The 19,417-nt window shown below is 35.7% G+C and overlaps 1 protein-coding gene across 4 annotated transcripts in view; it reads left to right on the forward strand.

Moving 5' to 3' along the window:
* Positions 1 to 19,417, forward strand: part of CWC27 (CWC27 spliceosome associated cyclophilin) — a 328,826-nt gene that overhangs the window by 182,871 nt on the left and 126,538 nt on the right. For 2 of the 4 annotated variants that reach the window (XM_077117299.1, XM_077117298.1), the window contains exons 11-12: positions 2,514 to 2,617; positions 6,166 to 6,328. In XM_077117299.1, the coding sequence (XP_076973414.1) occupies positions 2,514 to 2,617; positions 6,166 to 6,328 (267 nt within the window). The remainder of the gene's footprint in view (positions 1 to 2,513; positions 2,618 to 6,165; positions 6,329 to 19,417) is intronic. The other 2 variants (XM_077117296.1, XM_077117297.1) reach the window with 1 other exon arrangement.

Here is a 19,417-nt window from a genome sequence, read left to right on the forward strand (position 1 = left end):
CTAAAGTAACCCAGCTAGTAAATGATGGATCTGCATTATTAAATAAGAACTTTCTTAATCCAAAGTTAATCCTTTTTATAACTTTGCTCAACTTCTATTGTGTCTTAAACAGTATGTGCTTTTATTGCATCTCATTCTTTGCAAACTGCATTTTACTCTATAACTAGTTTAGCTATCATGCTGCATTTCCCTTTCAACTTTCATATCAATCTCCATCTCAGAGAGCTTAATCTTCAGAAACAATTACTTAAATTCCTCAATCACATACCAAATTAAACATTTTTAAACCTTGTGTATTAAAGAGATAGGGGTATTAACTGGATGGAACAAGGATGTGGTTGCTATTCCTCATACAGAAATGATGCATCTCCATTCTTTTCCCCAGGCTTACTAAAAATGAGATCTCTAAACTTGTGCAGATAACTACTAGAAACAAGAAGCAGTTGCATTTATTTGAGAAATACTTAATGAGAGCCTAAAATACTCATTGATGGTAAGAGTCAAGAGGAGCCATTATTCCTACTGAACCTGTTTGCACTCTTTTATCATGAAAGCCAACTTCTTAATGCTAGTTCATAGTCCGCCAGCACCATACTAACCCTGCATGGCACGGTATCCATTCTGGATGTATGTACAGCATCCATAGTACAAAAGGGATTGCAACACGATAGACTTTCACCGATTCAGTGAACCAGAGGGGATCAGTACAAGAGGAAGGCTAAAGTCTGGTCTTTAGGATGATAGTGATTCCATTGTCAAATCGGAGCTTGAGGAGAAGTAGAATTGGGCATATTGATGACGTCATGTTTGGAATAGAGTTTGCAATTATGTTGAAACATCTGGCCTGCGCTGTCTGTCTAGATCTGAGCCATTGAAATGTGACTGGTCTGAATTGAGATGTGATGTGAGTGTGCAATTCACACTGGATTTCAAAGATTTAGTACAGAAAAAGTACCTCATTAATATTTTTATTTGTGATTGCATGTTAAAATAATAGTATTATTATTAACATACAATATGCATTTAAAATTAATTTCACCTGCTTCCTTTTACTTTTTAAAAATTTCAATAGGACAATGTCAACCTACCTCAAGATGTATAAGAGATATTTAGAAATGCAGGATGAGAATTGGAACAAAACAACTATATTTGGAAGCAACACATATAGACATGACAGTTGATGTTATGCTGTTAGACAGAAATGCCAGTGACAGAGTATAGAGATGAGAAAAGTGCTAAGAATTATAGGATGGGAAGAGAAAGAGTAACCAGGACGAGAGAATGAAGATTCTAAAGTGGTACATAAATCTGATTAACTGAGATTTTCAAGACAGAAGGAATGGTTAACATTAAAGAAGAAGAGGAGAACTGAGAAAAGGCCGTTGAATTTTGTTGATATGAAAACAGTTTCAGTAGAGCATAAGATTGCAAGAGATTAAGAAGTTAGAGGTTGATGAAATAGATAATATATATAACCTTTTTTTTTCAGAGAGCAAAGCCAAGGAATATTTGAGCATGTTTGTAGGCTAAAGGAAAGGATCGAGTGGATTAGGAGTACTTGAGTTTGTAAGAAAGAGAAGATAATTTTATAGCATGGCCTTAGAGCAGTGGGTCCCAAATACTGGTACGTCATAGAATCACCTGGGGACATGTTACAAATTCATATTTCTAGGTACCATCTCAGATGTAAAGAATCATATTCTCTGTGTTTATCTCCCAGAATGTTCTCCTAGGTGATTATGATGTCTGGACAAGGACATTGGTGTCAAGAAAATTAAAGATGCTGATGAGGATATCAGTGAAATGATTGTGCATATCATCGAGAATGGACAGAGTCCACTTAGGGTTACAATGGGGCTGGTGGGCCATGAACTAGGGTTAAGAACTTGGCTTTCATAATAAAAATGTAAATAGGTTCAATAGAAATGAAAGACTGAAAAAGATAGTAATTAGTGGATATTGATTAGAGGGGGAAGTTTCAGAATCAGGTCTTGGAGATTAAGCAGATGCAAAACATGCTTGTGTATTTCTGATTTCTGACCTCTGTGTAAAGAGGTAGAACTGAGTAATGCGCATTGTAAGGCCTATCAGTATGGTGATGCTAATACAATACAGTGGTAAAAGGTTTGGGATTTTTTTATACTGAAATATTTCCATTCAAGATCTCCAGAAATTATTAAACCAAGACTAAAATGTTAAATTAGCAAGCAAAGTAGAGGGAGGACAATGGGTTATTACTTTTTTCTTATATTCCATATACTTGAAATATTTGAAAGAGTGTGTATTTGATAGTAATTCATGCTATATTACCAATGTGAAAATTACATCATAAGTAATCCTTAAGTATGTTTCTGTAACGTATACACATATAGAACCAAAATGAAATAATTACATTATTTGCTTTCTTTGTGTTGGAGATTTAGTGTATCTGAAAACCAACAATTCTGTTTTTACTAACTAGCTTTCTTTCTCACTCTATTATATACTTACATAACTGTCCTTTTGCCTTATAGTGAAGAGCTCCGAAAAGAAGCAAGACAATTAAAGCGGGAACTCTTAGCAGCAAAACAAAAAAAAGAAGAAAATGCAGCAAAACAAGCCGATAAAAGAAGTCAAGGTAAGGGGCTTTATCAGGCTTATGTTTTCACTTGGCCACTTCTGTCTCCTCCTTCTTCTCTTCCTTTTCTCTGATTTCCTCCTTTCTTAGCGCCTCGTTCCTTCCTCGGTGCTTCCTTCCTCTTTCCCAATGGAGTGTTTTTTTATATTCTCTGGACAATTAGCCAATAAAACATAGCTTGCTTTTCAAATAAATAGTAAAAATTGCCTACCCAGGGCTTTTGTCTAAGAAGTAAACTCAGTGCAAGCATGGTCATATATTGTTCCTAAGTAAGCCTGCTGAGAACTGACAAAGTAATTCACAGAAGGCAAAACTGAAATATTGCCGTAACCCATAATAGGATTAAAGGCGCACAGGGTGCTCATTGTGTACTGCATACTCTTGGAAACATTTAAAATCAGTGTTTGGGCACTACCCTGGGGACCAGCATGAGTATTTATGCATTGGTGCGGGTGGCACTAAATGGATTTTTAAAAGTATGATCACCTATATGCATTTTACAAGAGACTCACCTTAGACTCAAAAGACTAAGGTTGAAAATGAAAGGTTGTAAAAAGATATTCTACACAAACATTAATCAAAAAAGATCTGGGATAGCTATACTATTATCAAAATAGACTTTAAATACAAAGTTGTTATAAGAGACAAAGAAGAGCATTATAAATTAGTAAAATGGGCAATCCATAAAGAAGAAATATTAAAATAAATATTTATGCCCCTATGTACCCCAACGTACATAAGGCAAATCCTGGCAAACTGAAATGAGAAATAGATAGCTCTACAATAATAGCTGATGTCAATACACCATTCTCATCAATAGAAAGAATATTTAAACAGAGGATTAATAAGGAAACAGCAACCTTAAATAAACAATAAATGAAATAGACCTAAAAGGAATATACAGAACACTACACCCCCAAACAGCAGGATATACATTCTTCTCAAATGTGCATGGATCATTCTCCAGGATGGACCACATGTTGGGATCAAAACAAAGTCTCAGTAAATTTAAAAAGATTGAAAGTACACAAAGCACTTTCTCTGACCATAGTGGAATGAAGTTAGAAGTCAACAACAGGAGAAGAATTCAAAAATTCACTAATTTTATGGAGATTAAAAACACATTCTTAAATGAGCTATGAGTCAAAGAAATTGCAAGGGAAATCAATAAATATCTCAAAATGAATGAAAACAAGAGCACAACATATCAAAACTTATGGGATGCAGCGAAGGCACTGCTGAGAGGGAAGTTTATAGTTATAAATGCCTGTATTAATAAAGAAGAAAGAGCTAAAATCAAAGACCTACCTGAAACCTGAAGGAACTAGAAAAAGAGCAGTAAACTAATCCGAAAGCAAGCACAAGAAAAGAAATAAACATAGAGCAGAAAGGAGTTAAACAGAGAAAAGCAATAGACAGAATAAACAAAACAAATACTTGTGTCTTTGAGATTAATAAAATTAACAAAACCTTAGCTAACTGATGAAATAAAAAAGAGCGAAGATACCAATAAACTCAGAAATGAGAGGGGGGACATTATACTGACCCCACAGAAATAAAAAGGATCATAAGAGGATACTTTGAACAACTGTATACTAACAAATTTGACAACTTACATGAAATGGACAAATTCCTGGAAACACACAAACATCCTACCCAGATTCTAGAAGAAATAGAAACCTCAACAGACCAGTAACAAGTAAAGAAATTGAATCAGTCATTAAAAACTTCCTAGAAAAGAAAAGCCTAAGACCAGATAGCTTCACAGGTGAATTCTACCAATCATTCCAAGAATAATTAATAACAATTCTGCTCAAACTCTTCCAAAAAATCAAAAAGGATGGGACACTAATTCATCCTATAAGACTAACATCACCCTAATACCAAAGCCAGGTAAAGATACTACCACAAAGGAAAATTACAACCAATTTCTCTAATATGTATAGAAGCAGACATCTCAACAAAATGCTTGCAAGTGAAATATAACAGCACCTTAAAAAAATTATAAACCCTGATCAGGTGGGTTTTATCCCAGCTATGAAAGGGTAGTTCAACACAAGAAAATCAATTAATGTAATATTCCATGTTAACAAATCAAAGGGGAAAAAACCACATGGTCATTTTGATTAATGAAGACAAGGCATTTACAAAATCCATCATCTTTCTTGATAAAAATACCAATAAAAAACTAACATAAACTATGGATGATAGTTAATAACACTATTTTAATAATCTTTCATCAATTGTAACAAATGTGACTATAGTTTAAAAAAACAGTACAAGTATAAAAGGTACTATCAGCAATTATAACAAATGTTCCACACCAATGCAAGGTGTTAGTGGTCAGTGAAGTATGGGAATCTTGCATTTTATGCATGATTGTTCTGTAAACCCACTTCTCTGATTAAAAAAAATTTTTTTTAGAAGAATGATTTACAACTGGAAAGAGGGGTTTTTATATGGGGCCTATTTCAGTCTATGTGAAAGTTAACCTTGTTAAAACCTTTTTTTATGCCATGTTTAAAAAGGGAATAATCTTAGTAATTACTTTTCTGAATTTAATTTTCCTTATACCATCTAGAAATAACTGTTTTTTGCCAATAAATATGTATGACAATTAAAATTACTACCAAAAAATTGGGTCATTTTGTTGCTGTCATTTTTCTTGTCATCTCAAAATTAGCTATTTTGTATTTTCAATTTTGAAATAATTTGAGATTTATAGAGAAGTAGTACAGAAAGTTCCTGTATATCTTTAATGGTAGATCTTATATAATCATAGTACAGTTACCAAAACTAAGAAATAGATGTTGACACAATCCATTAACTAAACTTTATTAGAATTTCGCTGGGTTCTCACTAATGTCCTTTTTCTGTTCCATGGTCCTATCCTGGATTCCACATTGCATTTAGTCATCATGTCTCCTTAGTCTCTTCTGATCTGTGACAGTTCCTCAGTTTTTCTTTGTCTTTCATGACCTTGACACTTTTGAAGATTCCTAGTTTCTTATTTTATAAAATATCTCTCTATTTGAGTTTGTCTGGTATTCTCCCATGATTAGATTCAAATTATGTATTTCTTTGGCAAGATTACCATGAAGGTTGTGTGCTGTGCACAATGCATAATATTAGGAGTTACGTGCCTGTGTTCTCACTAGTGATATTACCCTGATTACTTGGTTAAAGGGAGATCTGCTGTTTTTCTTTTTGCCTTTGTGATTTATAAGTTTCTTGGGGAGATACTTGCAGACTATATCCTGTTTCTGTTCGAACTTCCCCCCATTAATTCTGTGCATCCATTGGTGGATCTTGTTGGTGACAATCATTTACTAGTGGTGTTCTAATGGTAACGTTCTACTTTCTTCATTCCTTTCGGATTTCAATTCTTGGAATTCTTCTGTACTACCTGCCTACCTGCCTACCTACCTACCTATCTATATTATTGTGGGCTGGGAAATATTTATTTTGTTCTAGATATTATATTCCCAAACTATCAGTATTTATTTTATTGGTTCAGATAGTTACAGATTTGACCGTTGTGCTTCCAGGTGGCTCCTGTGCCCTTTCGACTTGCCCTCACCCTTCTTTGAGCACAACGTGCTCCAGCTTATCTTCTCCTTTCCCTCTCCAACCTGGACTACACTCTTCTCCAAGGACCTCCCGTCCCTGTTATTGGAGAATTGTATTTAGAAACCAAGATCTGGGCACTAGGTTAGTGATTTTATATTTGTTCTAATATTTTTAGAGTGCTATTAGGTGCAACATAATATCACAACCTTATTAATATGCTTAACAAAATTCCTTTTTAGAGCCTTTCTATGACACGCATTATGAATTACCTTTTTTTTTTTTTTTGCATGGGCAGGTTGCATTATCTTTTTCTTTGGAGTTGTGTTATCTTTAAATTTACATTCATCTTTATAAATTGGCAAGTATTACTGATATGATGACAGAAAAATTGTGTTTATTATCACAAGTTCCCTAATGACTAGAGCATGCAATTTTTAAGTCTAGTAGTAGTTCTTTTACCATGATTACAAAAGGCACTATAAGCCACTTCACTTTATAGCATTGTGGAAATAAAGTAGAATTTTAGGCATCCTTTGAATGCATGCCAGAACTTAGCCTATTTCCCAGCCAACAGATATTCTGAGGTTACAGCAAGAACTCTGGGAACAGATCAAGGGGTTTTCATATGCATTTCCACAGTAAAAGAAAAATGTTATCTGACCTTGGCACTGTAACTTCTTGCATCAGTAAGCTGAATACCCATCTTTCCTGAAATTGTTCAGGAAAGCTTTCTTGATTAAGCTATATGGTTACCTGTCTGGCTTTGATAAAACATTTCATTTGAGTCCCCCTGGGTATTTTGGCAACTTTGGATGATTTGAGTCATTTAAACACTGTATGGTATATATAGTAATTTAATTTGCCAATAACTATGGAACAGATAACCAACATTAAGAAAAGAAGCCTTTTGGATGTTTTAGTAAAGCAGATTGTTGTGTAATATAGAACTTTCTTCCATTGGAATTATCATCTGGATGCATGTATCACAACCACTAATGTAAAGAGACTAAAAATAAATTAATTTGAGGATTTTATTAGTAATCTTGATAGTAATACTAGCTGTTTTTTATATGTATCACTAAGGGTTATAAGAATGTTTTGGATTTTTAAAAAATTTTTTTTTCTCAGAATATATATGAGAAAGCAGGAAGGCTGTAATTACAGACTAGCAGTGAAATTATTTAAGATTTTGCAACTCTGTTTTCATGTCATAAATCCAGGGATAAAATATTTTATGCACCCTTTAGGGTTCTTGTATGTTAAAAATTAGATGAGAAAATGTTTAACAAACTTACAGTGATTTTAATTTGTAAGAACAAAAATAAAGCTAGTCCTGGTTCCATTTTGTTCTGTACCCAAAGCCTACAAGTTGAGAATCTGAATTTTAATAATGTGTTAGTTGCACTTAAAGCCTATAACCCAAATCACTATATGGAAATAAAAATAAATTAAAATCTCAAACTCTCCTCTCAGATTTTTCACAGTTGCATTTCTATCATGATATTCTTTGTTAAAAGAGGTGTGTATGAACTTGCTTAAAACCTTAAGTAAACCTTCCAGTAGTAGTATTTCCTGGCTAGTCTAACACTTGCTGGCCATCCACTTCATTTTAGAATATAGTGTATTATCCTCTGGATTAAAAGTACTGGGTAGGAAACCCATAAGAATACGAATACCTTGTGTTCTCATGCCTGTGCATTAAAGTGCCTAGATTTGTCCTTCTTGCACAAGTGAAAGTCCCCTATTTAGTCAGGTGCTCTATAGGCATAAAACTCCCTTCAGAGCCTCTGCCCTCCTGGGAGGCCACCTTTGATCAAGGAGTAATTTTCCATTGGTTTTGTTTTCATTGCCTAGGCTGTGGGCTGGACCCTTAGCCAGATTTGCATAGACAATTAGAAACTTACATTCTAACCGTAATTTTTCTTCTAAATCTATTTCATCACTAAAGGCAAGCTCACAGGGATATTGTCAGATTATAGATATAATTGAAGAAAGGCATTATGTAAATGTAATCTCACATAATTTCTGACATTGGTTTGTCATCTATTAACTTTTTAAAGGTTTCAGATAGTATATGTCTGTGTGAAAAGACAGAACTTCAAAGAATAAAATCATCATTATAGTTACATAATTAAAACTTGAGTAATGACATGAAATTTGAGTATGTAAAAATACAAAATAGTTCACGTTCTTAATTGAATACAGAATCTGCAGTAGGCTCTAATACCCTGATTTAGGTAAACAGGGGATGTGGTGTTTTACTTTAGAGAACAGTGATGTCAAAAGAGATACACTGCAGGAGAGTCCTGTTTACAGACTTGGAGTCTCCTCAGTCTTGCTGTAAATCATCACAGCCTGTGCATAGGACTGTCATGGGGGGTAATAAATTCTGAATAAGACTGATACTTAATTGGGGATAGAGTTGGTTTCCTGTCTTGGCTCTGTCAAATTCTTTAATAAACTATATAATCCTTTTCCTTAAATTGTGCATCTAAGACCTTTCCAGTTTTCTTTACATTTCAGTGCATCAAAACCAATACCAAACTGAACATAGTCACATCGAGATAAAGGTTTAGAAACATTCTCTAATCAGCTTTAAGGAGATAAGGTATCAGATTTTTTCAAAGTTCTAAGAAGACAATACCAGTTCTATGACTAGTGCCAGAAATTAAAGGAAGAAGGGAAACCTGAACTTGTAAATCAAGAAAGATTTAAAAACATGAAACACATCCCTGAGGTGCTTAGTATTTCTCAAATTGCACTCAGCCATTTCAAGTTTCTTCAAACTATCTTTTTAATATGGGGTTTAGCCAGACTGTGGCCCCTCAGGTTTGATAAGTTGTGAAAGTATATTGTTTTTTACTGCTTTTCATCTATCTAACATATAATGTTAAATTAGCCTAATTTTAGTGTTTGTAAGAAACAAACCCTTTTGGAATGTTAGTTCCGTGTTGTGCCTAATACCATTTAGGATTATTTCCTCTCCCTGAACAAACTTCCTTTTTTCCAAAGCAGTTAACTTTCTTAAGGTACTCTTGAGTTATCTTTGTTTTCTTGGAGGCTAAAAGAATCTCCCCCCTTCCCATTTTGCTCTTAATCTGTGTGCTGTTTTTTAGCTATTTGCATGGAAAAGTGAGAGTATATTTGCATTTGATTCATGGAAAGCCTCTGAGATCATCAGTCTTACTCTGTTGATTCTTACTTTGGACATGGTGCTAACAAATTGATTATCTGGTCTTAATGTTCAAAACATTAAAGAATAATAAATTAAAAGTGTGGGAGAGTTCTTTAAAAGGTTGGATTTTATGTTATGTGGATTGTATCTCAATAATTAAAAAAAGAGTGATGGGCAAAAGAAAAGCTAGGACAGAGGCTTGCCTGTGAGCCTTTCTATCCTTACTAGTTTATTGGTTTAAAAAAAAATGTGAGAGAGAAAGGCAGCAGCAGGAGGTGATAGTCAATCACTTGCCAGTGGGGAAGGAAGCACAGCAGTATAGTAGTCCAGCAGTGTAGATCCGTTTGTTGTAGATACTTCAGTATCCTCTGAGAGCAAATCAGCATTAAAATATAAAGTTATTAACAATGACCCTCATTTATTAACAAAAGGCTAAATGGTATTTATTACTGTTTAATAAGTCAGAATGAGCAAGATTCTAACCTAAATTTAAAAAAAATCATTTTGATGCATCAAAGCTAATATTTTCTTATATGGGATATTCGTTTGTGCAGAACACATGATTTCCTAGAAGTGCTGGAAAAAGAAAGCATTTCTCTGTAGTTAGGACAATCATTCTCTTGAGTAGAATTTTATTGAACATATGTGCTCCTATCTTCATGTGCTAGAAAGCATGCTATATTTTTACCAGTGTATCTTTAAAAAATAGTGAAGATTAAATACAAAGATGTACCTATCCTCACAATGAGATCAAGAATATAGTCTTTTGATAAGATAAATAAGAATTAATAATCTTTAATTTGAGAATGTATAAAGTACTTTGCTCTCTTTTGGACAGCCTGTTGTGTACTTTCTCATTACCCATCATGAGCAAATCTTGCTGAACTTTACTTTGAGAGCCATACATTATGGAGCACATTTAGTTTTTATATGTAGTGAAAAATAAACTCTGAACATTCCACGTATTTTTATGTCTTGAATTCTGGGACATCCTGCAGACCTAGTGGTTGCTTAGGACTCACCTATCTACTGCTACTTTAAAGAACCAGCGTATAGAATTGTATCTTTGCACCCATTCATTGTCTTAATATAGTTTCCTAATAAGCATTAGCATTCTTTCTGGCTGGTGATGAATGTAATTCCAATGTAGATAATTTGACAAGAGCCTATAGCTATAATTTTAATAACTGAAATTTGTTCCTATTATTAATATCTATGTCATTTTTGACCCACTAAAATAGGTTTGTTGATTGAAGCTGATATTAGATTTTGAACATAGCTGTCGTTTTTTAAAAAAGCTTTAATATTTCTTACAATTATAAAAGTAACATATGTCTATTGCAAAAAAATTAGAAATGTAGAAAAGCATGAAGGATAAAAATAAAGAACATAGCATAATCTTTCTACCAAAGGCGTGTATGCTCTTCTGGACCTTGTCTTCATGCCAGAAACACACTTCTGTGGTTTTTTTTCCTATAATGCTATGTTAGTGTAACATGCTTTTAAAAAGAGAAAACTTTTCAGATGAAATTGACCCATAACTCTTAAATGGGCAACTTGTCTTAGAGCTATTTCTTCCTCAAATTTCTCTTACATTATACAATAGAGTAAGGTATAGAAAACAATAAATGTAAAGACTATATAAATGTAGTTGAGAGATGAAATTCCTGCTACTTTCACCTCTGGGTTTTAGAAGATGTGAAACAGTGACAACCAGGGACTCCATCTCCATTTCTGATAGAAATTATCTATACCTCTTATGTATTAAAAAACAATAATAATAATTCTGAACAGATGTTGCCTGCTAGCCTGCCACCTCTTCATTTCTCAAGTGGTTACTAATCGTTTTTCAAGGAAACATTAGAATCATATTAAATATTTGGAGTCTAAATTGAAATAATCATAAATTTGCTCACTTTAGAGAATAAAAGAGGTGAGGAGTGTGCACGTTTGTATGTGTGTGTTTCTATTTTGCTTTTATTTTACATTTAGAGTTTCTCAAAGGGGGAACTAATAGCATCATTAAAACTGATTATAAGCCATGTTTCCATGTGGGAATGGAGTTGTTAACTATTCCAGAGCTGCTGTCAAGACCTTATGTTAAGTAAAGTATTTTTATTTTATGTGACGTTTTCTGTAGTTTTGCCAAAAATGACATCAAACATATAATTCGAGTGCTGAGTTTCTGCAACATCTTGCAGCACTTAATCAAATTTGAAAAAGATAGTCTTTTTATAACTTTATAGTGTAAACTTGTGAATATGTTGCATTTAAATTTATTTTGGACAATTTAATCTGTGCGGCATTGGATAGATTTTTTTTAATGATTAATATAATATGCTGATAATTTTAATGGATATAGTTTCAGTATTTTTCACACAAACTCCTGGCAGATGGTTGAGTTGCAGCTTTTGAGTATTAATATTTTTTCATGCAGAACCAGATAATCCCTAAATTATATTAATAGCTACATTAGAAGAATTTGAAATACTAGAGGAACATAGGGAATAATGAAGTTCTTAGAACCAACAAGATATCAAATATTAAGAATCAATTGAAGTACAAAAAATAGCTTATATTGACGTTATTTTTTTTTCAACTGTCTACACTGTAGTTTGAAACATTATGGTGCAATATGTTTAAAATGTGAAAGTAGCATCAGAAACTCAGATATTGAGTTGCTGTTTTACATTACATACTTTGGTGCACTCATCACAGAGTTTTAATTCTGAATGGGTCATCTGTTTTTATACCTCTGTTATATAGATAGGAAACCAAGGGTCAGCCAACTAAGGGGTTCGTTTACCCAATGTCAGATAGATAAGTGGCACTGCTAGAACTCAAGTCTCCGGACCTCCATTTTAGCACTCTTTCTACTACTCTGTTCTTCACATTTGGTCCAACCGAGTAGATATGGTCTGTAAAATTAAAAGCCACCCTAGTTCTGGCTAGAATAATTGCTCCTGAAGCCTCTCACCAAATCTAGAATCCTTTAAGAGAGCATATTATTATTAAAAATAAAAAAAAAAAAAAACCTAGTTGTGCCTTTTCAAAGATTAAATTTTGGAATGAATGGCAAAAATTTAAATGTTATGGAAAATGTCAGTTTCTGGGAACATGGTAAACTAGGAGTTCAAACTAATCTTTCCTTGAAAATAGTTTAAACTGTTGGATGTACTATAATAACATCTTTTTACATGTTCCTCGGAACTTGCAAGAAAGCGAGGACTACTCAAACCAGGGAATAAGTAAAAATGTGAACTAAGAGAAGTAAGGAGAAGGGTGATTACTTAACTTGATAAACTGGTACATTGTTTTTGAGACCTCACAGAGTTAATGGCATGGGATATAATACCTAAGGTCTTCCCAAGATTGGAGTCTAATAGGAGACTATCCCATATAGTTGGGAGCCCAAAGGACCTCTTTCTTATTGGCAGCAAAAATTGGAAATGAGCTAGGTCACCCCACCCCCATCAGAGGACTAAAAGAAAAATGCTTATCGTGACAAAGAGTATTTGGTGCAAGAATGTCTCCTGGGAATTATAGCCATAAGACAGCCTTCCCATCAGTTGAGAGCCCAAATTCATGCTATTTGAATCCTTAGTGCTCCCAGGAGTCTAATAAAAGCTAACAAATCCTTTCTGAAGGAACCAACTTTCATTCCCAGAACTCAAGAAAAATCAAAACAAAATGAGCAGCTCAGTATTAAAATAAAAACAAACAAACAAAAAAGAATCCCATGCATTCTAACCAAAAGCCAATAGAAACAACAGATAGCACAATTAGACTCACACAAACTTCAGATTTTATGCAGACACTGAATATAAGTATATTTAACATATTTCAAGAAATGAAAATCCCCAAAAATATAAAGAGCAATCAAATTTTAAAATGGAAATGACCTCTTCTTTAGGTAAGGCCAAATTCTTTATTATACAATATTAGAAACAAAGCTCTAGGAAGAACCAAAGAGACATAGTCAATTTGGTCAGTAAAAGCTTGACCGAATGTGATGGTTAGGTTCTGGTGTCAACTGGTCGAGTGATTATGCCCTGTTGTCTGGTCAGGCAAGCCCTGGCCTGACCATTCTGCAAGGATATTTCATGACTGGTTGACAAACTGGAAGGCTGGTGTATCATCCAGACCCTTTATTAGAGCTGCCAGCTTCACAACCTACCCTACAGATTTTGGACTCTTCCATTCCCATGGTTATGTGATACACCTTTATAAATCTCATAATTACAGATATCTCCTATTGGTTCTGCTTCTCTAGAGAACCCTAACACAGCTCGGTACCAGGAGTAGTTCTTGAGAAACAGAATCTTTTTTTTTTAATATTTTTATTGAGGAATCTTCTCACGCACAGTCCATATATAATCAATACATCCCCTGGTAACTGGTATGCAGCTATTGATCTGGAAAATGCTTTTTTCTCAATAGCTGTTAATAAGGACCACCAGAAACAATTTGCTTTCAGCTGGCAAGGTCAGCAGTGTACTTTCATTGTCCTATCTCGGGTATATCAACTCTCCAGCCCTATGTCATAATCTTGACCACACGGATCGTGATCGTTCCTCCCTTCCACAAGACATCACACTGGTCCATTATATTGATTATCTCATGCTGATTGAACCTAGTGAGCAAGAAGTAGCAACCACTCTAGACTTATTAATAAGGCATTTGTGTGTCAGAGAATGGGAGATAAATCCAACAGAAATACAAGGGCCTTCCACCTCAGTGGAATTTCTAGGTGTCCAGTGGTGTGGGGCATGTGAAGATATCCTTTCTAAGGTGAAGGATAAGCTGTTGCATCTGGCTCTGCCTACCACCAAAAAAAGAAGCACAATGCCTAGTTGGCCTCTTTGGGTTTGAGAAACACATATTCTTCATTTGGGTGTGTTACTCCAGCCCATTTACTGAGTGACCAGAAAAGCTGCTAGTTTTGAGAGGGGACTGGAACAAGAGGAGGCTCTGTGACATGTCCAGACAGCTGTATAAGCTGCTTTGCAACTTGAGCCATATGATCCAGGAGATCCCTTGGTGCTGGGAGTGTCCATGGCATATAGGGATGCTGTGTAGAGCCTTTGGCAGGCTCCGTAGGAGAATCACAACACACCCTCAGGATTTTGTAGCAAAGCCTTACCATCCACTGAAGATAACTACTTTCCTTTTGAGAAACAACTTTTAGCCTGCTGCTGGGCCTTAATAGAGACTGTACACCTAACCATGAGTCACCAAGTTACCATGAGACCTGAGTTGCCTATCATGACCTGGGTGTTGTCTTACCTACCAAGCCATAAAGTTGGGCATGCACGTCAGCACTCGTTATAAAATGGAAATTGTATATTAGAGATGGAGGTCGAGCAGGTAGTGAAGGTACAAGTCATTTACATGAGGAAGTGGCACAAATGCCCATGGCCCTCACTCCTGCCACATTACTATTTCTTTCCCAGACCAGAGCTCTGACCTCTTGGGGAGTTCCTTACAGTAACTTAACTGAGTAAGAGAAAACTTGTGCCTGGTTTACAGATGCACGATATGCAGGGACCACCCAGAAGTGGATAGCTGCAGCACTACAACCCCATTCTGGGGAGTCCTTAAAGGACAGTGTGGTGAGGGGAAATCCTCCCAGTGAGTGGAACTTCGAGCAGTGCAAGTTGTTCATTTTGCTTGGAAAGAGAACTGGTCAGAGGTGTGTTTATATACTGACTCATGGGCTGTTGCTAATGGTTTGGCTGGATGGTCAGGGACTTGGAAGGAGCATGTTTGGAAAACTTGTGACAAAGAGGTCTAGGGAAGAGGTATGTGGATAAACCTTTCTGAGTGGGCAAAGAACATGAAGATATTTATGTCTCATGAGAATGCTCACCACAGGGTGACTTCAACAGACAAAAATTTTAATAATCAAGTGGATAAATGTCCTGTCCTGTGGATGCAAGTCATCCTCTTTCCTCAGCCACTCCTGCCATTGCCCAATGGGTTCATGAACACAGTGGTCATTATGGTAGAGATGGAGGTTATGCATGGGCTCAGCAACATGGACTTCCACTCACCAAGGCCAACTGGTTACGCCACTGCTGAGTGCCCAGTCTGCCAGCAGCAGAGACCCACAGTCAGTCCCCGACAGAGCACCATTCTCTGAGGTGATTGCTACCTAGTGGCAGGTTGATTAATTGGACTACTCTCATCATGGAAGAATTAGCGATTTGTTCTAACTGAAATAGACACATACCCAGAAATTGGTTCACATTCACTGCATGCAATGCTTTCACAAAAACTCCCATCGATGGACTTACAGAATGACTTATCCACCATCATGATATTCCACACAACATTGCTTGTGATCAAGGGACCCACTTCACAGCAAATGAAGTGTGGGAATGGGCACATGTTCATGGAATTCTCTAGTCTTATCTTTTCCCCATCATTCAGCAGCAGCTGGGTTGATAAAATAGTTGAATGGCCTTTTGAAGACCCAATTATGGTGTCAACTAGGTGACAATACCTTGCAGGGCTGGGGCAGTATTCTCCAGGAGGCTGTGTATGCTCTGAATCAGCATCCATTCTATGGTGCTGCTTCTACCATAGCCCATATTCATGGGTCCAGGAATCAAGGGGTGGAAACAGGAGTGGCACCTCTCACTATCACCCCTAGTGATCCCCTAGGAAAATTTTTACTTCCTGTCCCTGAATCCTTAAGCGCTGCTGTTCTACAGGTCTTAGTTCCAAAAGGAGGAGGGCTCCTACCAGGAGATACAACAATAATTCCATTGAACTGGAAGTTAAGACTGCCACCTGGTCACCTTGTGCTTCTCATGCCACTGAATCAACAGACACAAAAGGGGACACTGTTCTGTCTGGGGTGATTGATCCCGACTCAAGGGGAAATAGGACTGCAACTGCACAATGGAGTTAAAAAAGAGTTTTCCTGAAATACAGAAGATCCCCTAGGGCATCTCTTAGTACTACCATGCCCTGTGATTAAAGTCAAAGAAAAACTGCAACAATCCAATCCAGACAGGACTGTCAATGGCCCAGAATCTTCAGGAATGCAGGTTTGGTTCACCCCACCTGGCAAAGAAAAATGGCCAGCTCAGATGCTTGCTGAGCGTAAAAGGAACATGGAATGAGTAGTACAAAAAGGTTGTGATAAATATGAACTAGACCATATGACCAGTTACAGAAAGAAGGGCTGTGATTGTAAGAACATTTCCTCCCTATTTTTTTATGAGTATGTTTGCATTTGTACATAAGCAAATATCTTGTTTTCCTCTTATGTGACATAAGTTGTATTGTTCAAGTTATAGTATTTAAGTCATAGCATATGAAGTTTAAGAATGAATGTTACCTAAGGACTTGCACCCTATTCTGGAGAGATGTAGTACATTTCTGGTTGTAGGCAGGCCATTTGAATATCGTTAGGCAAAACATATATCTGTTATTGTGTTTTATTTGGAAATTAAGCATGTTTCCAGGTGATGTGTGTAGCTGCCAAACTGACAAGGGGTGGACTGTGATGGTTAGGTTCTATGTCAACTTAGCCAAGTGATTCTGTCCAGTTTTCTGGTCAGGCAAGCCCTGGCCTCACCATTACTATGAGGTTATTTTGTGGCTGGTTGATAAACCAGTAGGCAGGGATATTAAATCATCAGTCAGTTAATTGCATCTGTGGTTGATTACATCTGCGATCAGCTAAGGCATGTCACCAACAATGATAATTCAATCAGTTTGAAGGCTGTCATGGTTAGGGACATGTGTCAACTTGGCCAAGTTGTGGTACCTGTTTATCTGATTGGGCAAGTGCTGGCTTGTCTGTTGCAATGAGAACATTTCATAGGATTAGGTCATGGTCACGTCAGCTGCATCCACAGCTGATTCCATTTGTAATCAGCCAAAGGGGAGTGTCTTCTGCAATAGCGATGCTAAATTTAATCATGGGAAGCCTTTTAAGGAGGACTCAGAGGAGACAGGTTCCATTTCTGCTTTGGCTGGTGAGCCTCTCCATAGGAGTCATCGGCTTCGCAGCCTGCCCTGTGGATTTTGGACTCCGCATTCCTGCGGTCACGTGAGACGCTTTTATAAATTTTATATTTGCAAGTGTTCCCTGTTGATTCTGTTTCTCAAGAGAACCCTAACTAATACAAAGGCTTTTAAGGAAGAAGAGAGACTCTTTCACTGTTTCTTCAGTCAACAAGCCTTTCCTGTGGAGTTCGTCCAAATCTTTCATTGGAGCTGCCAGCTTCACAGATTGCCCTACGGATTTTGAACTCTTCCCTTCCCACAGTTCCATGAGATACCTTTTTAAATCTCATATTACAGATTTCTCCCATTGGTTCTGTTTCTCCAGAGAACTTTGACTAACACACCAAGTATCTAGGCCATGTTTTGAGAGAAAGATTTCACTGCAAATGGAAGAGAATAAATAGAGCTGTACCTGAAACAGTATTCTGCAAGGCAGGAATCATACCTTATTCCCCTTTGGCACAGTGTCTGGCAAATACTAGGTATACATCAATTATTTAGTAAAGGAGTGAGTGAAATTTATTTTTGCTTAAAATAGATAATTATAATTTATAAGCTGAGGGGAAAGAGAAAGAATGAGAATGAACAAAACTCAAGATAATTTTTTGAGTATGAGTCCTTGGTAGAATGAAGGGCACAGATGGAAAGAAAAGGGAGAGGGGAATATAGCCTCTTAGAAGACAAGGAGGAAAATATATATTTTAGAACTTAATTGTGCCTGGCATGTTTATAAGCACTAGGAACAGAGTAACTGTAATATCCTTTTCTGGTTGTTAGTGTTTTTGCTTTTCCAGAAGTGAGGGTGGGTAAGGAAAGGTAGAAATTATAGCCAAATAACGAACACAGTAATTTCAGATGATAATGGTGATGAAATAATTAAATAATATAAAATCAGACAATGTTATACAGTGATTGAGGGCTATTTCTGATTGGGTATATATCAGAAATGCCCCCAATCAGAAGACAGAATCCACAGTCATTTGAATATAGAAAAAAATAACAATTTTATTGAAAAATAATTTAAAGTGAGCAAAATACATTTTGACATATATACTGCATACACCTGTGAAACCCTCAGCATACTTAAGATAATGGACACATCTTTCAGTTCTAACATGTCCTCTCTCCCATCCTCAAGCAATCACTGGAGACTGTTTTCTATCACTATAAGATAATTTGCTTTTTGTAGAATTTTATTTAAATGCCTCCTTTTTTGTCTGATTTCTTCTACTCAGCATAGTTATTTTGAGAGTCATCCATGTTTTGTATACCAGTATTTTATTCTTATTTATTGCTAAGTAATATACCATGTATGAATATACTCTAAGTTTATCTGTGGTATATAAAAGCTATATACATTTATTTCTCTTGTGTAAGTATCTAGTTGTGGAATGGCTACATCATGTGATAGGTACATGTTCAGCTTTTTTACAGCTACTAAACTTCCAAGCTGGTTGTATCATGTTGCATTCCCATAAGTGGAGTATGTTTCCTTCTAAGGGTTTTTAGTTTTAGCTATTACATTTAGTTCTCTGGCCCATTTTGAATTAATTTTTGTATATGGTGTGAGGTAGGGATCAAACTAATTCTTTTATATATGGATAACCAGTTATCTCAGCATCATTTGTTGTTTTCCTCATGGAGTTGTTTTAGTGAAAATCAATTGACCATAAAAGTAAGGGCTTTTCAATTTTATTCCATGGCCCTGCATATCTATTTCTATGCCCTTAAGCAAATTTTGAATACAGTTTTCATTTTTCAGGAATGTTTTTAGAAATTCTAGGATTCAACAATAGCTAAGAGAAGCTTTATATTAAAATATGTATTGAATTATATTTAATTTATTAGGTTGTAAGTACTTTCTAAATTACTTTCTAAGAAACAATATCAAATAGCATTTATAATGTTTGATACACTATTCTAATACTAATTTAAATCACAGAAAAATAAGCACCAATAATTTTAGTATGTATTGCTATAATCGCCTCCTTAAGCTTATGGAATTTCCTACTTACTATTTTCTTTGACGTTTT

This window comes from Tamandua tetradactyla, chromosome 9, assembly GCF_023851605.1.
Source record: "Tamandua tetradactyla isolate mTamTet1 chromosome 9, mTamTet1.pri, whole genome shotgun sequence".
Classification (NCBI taxonomy): Eukaryota; Metazoa; Chordata; class Mammalia; order Pilosa; family Myrmecophagidae; genus Tamandua; species Tamandua tetradactyla.